This window comes from Aulostomus chinensis, chromosome 9 (assembly GCF_037954235.1).
Source record: "Aulostomus chinensis isolate RoL2024-O1b breed Wild chromosome 9, RoL_Achi_v1.0, whole genome shotgun sequence".
NCBI lineage: Eukaryota > Metazoa > Chordata > Actinopteri > Syngnathiformes > Aulostomidae > Aulostomus > Aulostomus chinensis.
This window is the reverse complement of record NC_141328.1, coordinates 2,217,637-2,225,000: the sequence shown is the minus strand read 5'-3', so window position 1 is coordinate 2,225,000 and position 7,364 is coordinate 2,217,637. Positions and strand designations below refer to the sequence as shown.

At 48.0% G+C, this 7,364-nt stretch overlaps 1 protein-coding gene across 2 annotated transcripts in view; it reads left to right on the top strand.

Annotated features, from left to right (window-relative positions):
* The window catches only part of cables2b (Cdk5 and Abl enzyme substrate 2b), a 30,480-nt gene that overhangs the window by 19,943 nt on the left and 3,173 nt on the right, over nucleotides 1–7,364 (top strand). For both annotated transcript variants that reach the window (XR_015117806.1, XM_086213069.1), the window contains exons 3-9: nucleotides 1–24; nucleotides 1,606–1,714; nucleotides 1,835–2,003; nucleotides 2,877–2,974; nucleotides 5,520–5,626; nucleotides 6,632–6,751; nucleotides 7,083–7,167. The exon at nucleotides 1–24 is cut by the window's left edge and continues 54 nt beyond it. Coding sequence is in view for 1 of the 2 variants with exons in the window: in XM_086213069.1 (XP_086069195.1) it covers nucleotides 1–24; nucleotides 1,606–1,714; nucleotides 1,835–2,003; nucleotides 2,877–2,974; nucleotides 5,520–5,626; nucleotides 6,632–6,751; nucleotides 7,083–7,167 (712 nt within the window). In the remaining variant the exon portion in view is untranslated. The remainder of the gene's footprint in view (nucleotides 25–1,605; nucleotides 1,715–1,834; nucleotides 2,004–2,876; nucleotides 2,975–5,519; nucleotides 5,627–6,631; nucleotides 6,752–7,082; nucleotides 7,168–7,364) is intronic.

Genomic DNA, 7,364 nt, shown 5'->3' with positions numbered 1-7,364 from the left:
GTATGGAGAGAGCATTTACCTCAGGTATCTCTCTCACACACACACACACACACACACACACACACACACACACACACACTTTTTGCCTCAGTGTTGGACTGGATGAGAGCAGAGGTAGCTGTAGACAGAAGGAGGGGGAGGAGGGATGTATTCTCATGGAGAGATGAAGTACAACAGGAGGAGGAAGAGGAGGAGTGTTACAATTTTTCCCATGTGCCTCAAAGCTCCCTGACTGACCTTAGGCCTTTCTGGCTGCTCTCTCTCGCTCTCTCTCTCTCTCTCTCTCTCTCTCTCTCTCTCTCTCTCTCTCTCTCTCTCTCTCTCTGTTCCTATCCACTGGTGCATCCTTGAAAATCCTCTGGAAGGAGGAGTCTGTGCTGGGTAGGTTTGGAAGGGTTCTGGGCTTTAGGGAGCCTGGCTGAATTCGGACATTTGAGGATGCTTCCTTGCGACTGACAGACGCGTTTCCTGCTCTTCAGAAGACTTTAATTGACCAGCATTCATTTCCTGGAGATTTTCACGAACTAGAAACACTGCATGTCTAATGTGGAGGTTCTCCTGACCACAGGGAGAACCTGTGTTGTCGGCCTCCTCTGGGAAAGTTCATTATGAAGGTGATGAGGATCGCTGGCCAGTGGTATCAAGTAGTTCCTAGTTCTGCTAGCCTCATCTACTAGCCAGCTATTTACCACCACATCGAAGGGCATCGTTCAGGTCAGTTCCAACATTTCCTTGGGTGTGAAAGTGACTGAGTAAAGACTAAACAAGTGGTGGAACCATAGAGGTTAAGAGAGTTTGGAGAGTTGATCTCAGGTCGAAGGAAGTTTCTGTCTGAGCGTTGATCAGAGCTACGTAGTGGACACCAGCCTCTAAATGAGCATTCAGCACCTCTGAAGAGGCTGTGAGATGAACTGTTAACTCTCAGCTGTTATGTAAACTTTTGCAAATCCCCTCCTCTGCAATCACACACACACACACACACACACACACACACACACACACAGTTTAAGATGATAGCAGCCCAGCTTATCATCGTGCTGTGGGAAGTAGTGATCTCAAAGGAAATGATCTGTGTTGTACAAAAAGATTAGTTGAAACACTCCCACAATTCACACTGTGTTCCTCATGTGTACACACACTGATCTACAGATACACACACACACACACACTCACACACACACACAGGGGCTTAGCTAGCTAGCTTAGCTCAGTTTCTAGCAGGCCCACCGTAGCAGATAACATCTGGGATGGTCTGGTGCAGCTCGTGTCGTCTTAGCTTCACTAAAGTTTCATTTCCAAGTGTCCAGATAAGATCAGTACCAGGGTTTAACTGTCAATCACAAATAATCACTTTAGAGTCGACTGCAGTTTTCCAGTGGCAGGAATATTTCTTAGAGCCTGAGTATTTTTAATCGTAGATCATTTATCAGTACACCAGGTATGTGTGTGAGCAGCGTTAGCGACGTTGCTAACTGCTCCCCGCGCTGCTCATTTAATAGATTGAGTGTGTGTGGGACAGCATACAGACAAAACAAAGAGGTTTCTTTAGATCGATTCTATCCATGATTAACATATCCAGTAACCCCCCCCCCCCCCCCCCCCCAGTGACCCCACGTTAAACCACCCCAGGAGGAGACACTCATCTGGGAATATTTCCACCACCTTGGAGATGCTGCCGGGGCTGGAGGGGTTCCACTTGGACACCTATGGCCGGGTAGAGGAACACACACACACACACACACACACACACACAACCCCACACACACGCCCTGCTGGATGAAGTTATAACCGTTTAGTTCCATAGATCCTATAAATGTATGTATATGTACCCCAGTCAGTGTCGTACGCCCAGTTCCTGTATCCCACCAACGCCCTGGTGAGGCAGAAGCCATCGTCGACCAGCGACCTGACGCTGCAGATTCCCGTGTCCAGGAGTACACACAGCATGCCAGGCAGGAGCTTCCCCCCCAGCAGGCTGAACAGCACCGTGGGACTGGACCTGGGTAATACACACACACACACACACACACACACACACACGCACACACACACGCACACACAGGCTGTAGTGCTGCTCTTTTGTCTCCATCCTCTGGCAGAGAGCGATATTACAGACTACATGCTGACATCACAGCCTACTCCGCCATAACTGTTGCTGCGGTGGAACGGCTGTAAAATGATGTAAAAATGAATGTGCGACTTCCTGTGATGTCATGATTTCACAACATCTGGGAAGTTAATCTTAAACTTCAGGGAGACGATGGATGAAACTTGGGAGGAAGGATTAAAGAGAGGAGGAGAAGAGGGATGACGAGTGTTGCTGCAGCTGTGTTGGGTGTGACGAAGCCCAGTGTTAGTCACCAATCCTCAGCCTTTCATTAACACAACACAGCTGTGTGTGTGTGTGTGTGTGTGTGTGTGTGTGTGTGTGTGTGTGAGAGAGAGAGAGAGAGAGCTCAAACAAGCATCGGCCATATGTACTCATCATATGCGATTGCTAAAAGCTCACACCAACAGTTCATTCTTCAGTCACCACAGAACCATAAACACAGAGTGGCTCTGGAACCTCCTGGTTTGGTCAGGAGAGACCCGACAGTTCCACGCACCTTCATGTATGCTACAGTGGCGACAAAACTCCCCTTCAACAGGCAGACACGGGGATCAGACCCAGACTCTATGGCGGCGGCCATCTGCCTCGACCAGTGGGGGTGGGAGACAACAGAAAAGAGGGGGACAGAGAAAAGAGACGGAGGGAGGGGGAGACTTCGACGCACCAACACCAGCAACACCGGCAGCGATGATGATAAAACCTCAGGCTTCGATCAAGGCTCCAGTGCCCCCAAAGTGACATTAATGGGCGTGTGTGTGTTGTGCAGGACTGGAGGACGTGACAGACTACGACCCGAACCTCCTCAGCGACCCCCAGTGGCCGTGTGGGAAACACAAGCGGGTGCTGATCTTTGCCTCCTACATGGTAAGACGACACTTTTTCGTTTTAGTTTTTCTGCCACCTTAGAAAGGATTCTAAATGTTGGTTCTAAGAACCAGTTGGTGCAGATCCTCAGACACCTCCTGCATTGATCCGCAGGGTTCTTCGTTCCCTTGTGTTCCTCGTTTTTTTGTTACAACTCCGCAGGAGCTGTAGCGTAGGATCCTGGGTGTAGCAACAAAATGATTAGCTTGTCAGGGGCGGCTGAAAGAAAACGCCACCTCGCGTTAGCGGCTAATCACACCGTCCTGCTCTCGTCCGCTTAAGTGACATCTGCTTTGCTATCAACATCTGCCTGAATCCAGATGTTGCTGTTGTTGAGGTTGTGAGTGACAGCGATAGACCTGTGAGCTGATTGGCTGAGAGATATTCAGGTGAGACTGGGACCAGGTCTGGACCAGACCCACCTGAGTCTGGAGAGACTTCCTGGAGAGAGTTTTCAGTTTTTAACATTTTTAAAACATCCTGGTGACAAAATGTTTCAGTTTTCTTGCCAGTGAGTCGTTGATGTGAGTGTTTATCAATCAGAACAGGAAGAACTGAGATGGTGCTTTTATTTTGTCCCTGCTGAACCTCAAATGTCCCAGACGAACCAGGACTGGAGCACTGTCGCACCTCCATGTGGTGTTGAGGACGCTCGCCATTTATACGACTGGATCATTTTAATCAGGCCCCTGTCAGCGAGGATCAGTCAATTCCAGGGATGTTTGGTAGTTTGGTTCCAAGGCCGCTTCACTGCTGCAGAGATGAAGGAGGTTTTTAGAACCGTTCCTCTGGAGGGAAACTCCACCATGCAGCTGCGCTTGTGTTTGTTGAGAGCAACATCCAGGCAAACTGCTGCATCGCTAGTTTGCCATGTTCAGAGAAACCAGAGGAAATGAGCTGAGAGGAACTGGTAGAGAGCACACACACACACACACACACACACACACACACACGGAGGGGGGAGGATTATAGAACTCTGAGAACTCAGAATACACACACACACACACACACACATGCGCGTGGCTCTTTTACATCAACATAATTATCCGATAGGCAGCAGCTTAGTTTGATCCCTCCACTGGTATGAACTAAAAACTATGTATACACACACACACTTGCTCGCTCACACACACACGTGCACACACACACTTGCATATGTACTGTTAAATCCATTGGAGAGGATTACTACAAAGGTGGGCTGCTTTGTCACTGATCTTGCGCGTGCGTGCGTGCGTGTGCGTGCGTGTGTGTGTGTGTGTTTTACAGTATGATCTCACCACCCACCATCAACTTTTTGGCCTAAACTATAAAACGCCTATCAAATAGAAATGTTCAGGTTCCCAACACAAACACACATACACATACACACACACACACACACACACACACACACACACACACACACACTGACTATAAACATGAACTATGATCCATGCTCACACACCCTATAAACACACACACACACACACACACTAATAGCAATAATAAGCTCACCTTCAGCCCTCTACACTCCCACTGAGGCCTTACGAGTGTTTTAGCGGCGTTAGCGGCTCGCTGTTCACTCGCTAACGGGACATCAGGACCTTTCATCATTCACCAAACGGACTTTCATGTCAGCTTTTAAATCGTAACTCTGCAGACGTCAGCTGGTTTTCAAATCTCCTGAAGTGTGGAGGCTGCAACAGTTCTGCTGTTAATTCAAGATGTTAAAGGAGAGCAACAGGAGACGGTTCTGCTCTTTTATGCTCAGTTTCAGTTGGAACATAAAACTCCTCTAAAGGTTCCACGTTCCCCCCTCGCTGTGCTGCCTGTGCTCCTCTGAGGTTTGCCTCACTTACAGAGGGAGCCGCTGGAGTCAGAGCGCCACCTACTGCTTATCACTTACCACCAGTGAAACAGGAGTGATGGAAACCAAAATCTGCTCAGTTCATCCTGGAGTCCCAGTGGACGTTTGTGCAAAGGTGGAGAGATTCCCTCCCGGCGCTCCAGAGATGGCGCTCCACGTTTACAGAGCCGATCCAGGCGAAGGCTCAAGGGTGTCATTAGTTGAATTCAGTAGTTTTTCCTATGAATATTTGATCAAAATGAATGCAGCATTTTTGATGATGTCATCAAAGCTGAAGAACGACACAGGTTCATTAGGATTCCGGTCGGAGCCGTCGAGTCGGACGCTTCACATCGTGCAGCTGCTGAAGTGGCATGAGTGTGTGTACTGGGTGTGTATCCACACACTCCCCTCTCACTGTCCAGCTAAGGCCTCGTCTACTTTGATACTCACTCAGTTGTGGGATGAGCAGGACGTCAGAGCGGGACGTGTCCTCCCAGCCCGCGACGACGCCCTGAGTTCAGGGTGGAGGGAGGAGTGTTTACGTCCTTCTCGTGTTCATTTACATTCTCGGGCCGTTGTTTGACTCGTTCCACGCTCTGTTTAGACTCCCACATCTCTGCAGACCTCCTCTGTTTATTCATTCTTCTGTTCCTCCTCTCTTTTGTCACTTTGTCCATTTTTTTCTCTCAATTGTTTTCTCTTCCTTTCATCCTCCAGACGACGGTTATAGAATACGTGAAGCCGTCGGACCTGAAGAAAGACATGAACGAGACCTTTAAGGAGAAGTTCCCACACATTAAACTCACGCTCAGCAAGATACGCAGGTAAAGGAGCAGAGTACACAGCAGAGTACACAGCAGAGTACACAGCAGAGTACACAGCAGAGTACACAGCAGAGTACACAGAGTAAACAGCAGAGTACACACAGAGTACACAGGCGGGGTACACGGCAGAGTACACAGAATACACGGCACGGTACACGGTACAGTACACAACAGAGTACACGGCACAGTACACAGCAGAGTACACTGTAGAGTACACGTCAGAGTTCACGGCAGAGTACACAACAGAGTACACGGCACAGTACACAACAGAGTACACGGCACGGTACACGGCAGAGTACACAGTAGAGTACACAACAGAGTACACGGCACGGTACACGGCAGAGTACACAGTAGAGTACACAACAGAGTACACGGCACGGTACACTTGATGGTACTCATTTTAATTGAATTCCGTGGAAATGTCACCAACAACGATCCGGTTCGACTCACACAAACCAGTTGAATGAGAAACTAAAGACCGAAAATGAAGAATAAAGAGACAAAATAAAAACAAAAGCATTTACATAAACACACCCACACAAACATACATGTGTGGGTGTGTTTATGTATGGGCACACACATATATACATATATATACTTATACACATACATATATACATAAATACATTTGAATGTATGCTTATGTATGTGTTGTTGCTTGTATATATGTAGGTGTATATATGTGTATACGCCTGTGTGTGTGTGTATATATATTTATATATGTGTGTGTATATACATATATGTGTGAGTGCATGCATATTTGTGTATATACTGTATGTATGATTATATGTATGTATGTATGCATGTATTTGTGTGTATGTGTATACATATACATGTGTTTATCTGTGTGTGTGTGTATATATATATATATATATTTATACGTGTTTGTGTGTACGTGTGTGTTTGCGTGTACATACATACGTGTGTGTTTGCGTGTGTGTTCTGGAGTCTTGAGCGTTGCTGGTGTGAGACGCTGAATCAGGTCTCACCTGCTCTGTGTCCCAGTCTGAAGAGAGAGATGAGGGGAGTCGCTGAGGATTGCGGTCTGCAGCCCGCCACCATCGCCATGGCGTTCGTCTACTTTGAGAAGTTGGTGCTGCAGGGTCGACTCAACAAACAGAACAGGTACCTCCGCCAACAGCTACGTCCAGGATATCTGCTGAGCAGAGACGGTTTAGGTCATGTTCCTCAGCAGGAGCAGAAACGGAAGCACTTCCTCCAGGACGCTTCTCAGGAGAACAGTCTGATTGGTGGAGAGCCCTGACGTCTTTCCCATGATTCTGATTGGTCCATTTATTTACGAGCAGTGACCTCAGGAACATGACCTGAGCTCTGACTTCTTACTATTTTCTGCAGCAGGAGGGTCCTGACTCCAGCAGGAACCTGGAATGATCTGGAGGTCTGAGCGTCTCTGCGGACTCACTCACCTCATTTGTTGGATTCTTCTTTGTTACAGGAAGTTGGTGTCAGCTGCCTGCATCCTATTGGCTGCTAAGATCAGCAGTGACCTCAGGAAGCAGGAGGTCAAACACCTCATTGATGTAAGACTCACACACACACACACACAGATCATGTGACCTGTCAGTCAGATCAAGTTGCTCTTGTTCAGATGTTTGTGCGGCTGATCTACCTGAGCAGGTTGAAAACGACCCGAGGGACAATGGAGGTCAACAGCAAACGCACGCGCCAGTTTGGCTCATCACACAGAACATTGACACGAACGACTGAACGAGTGACT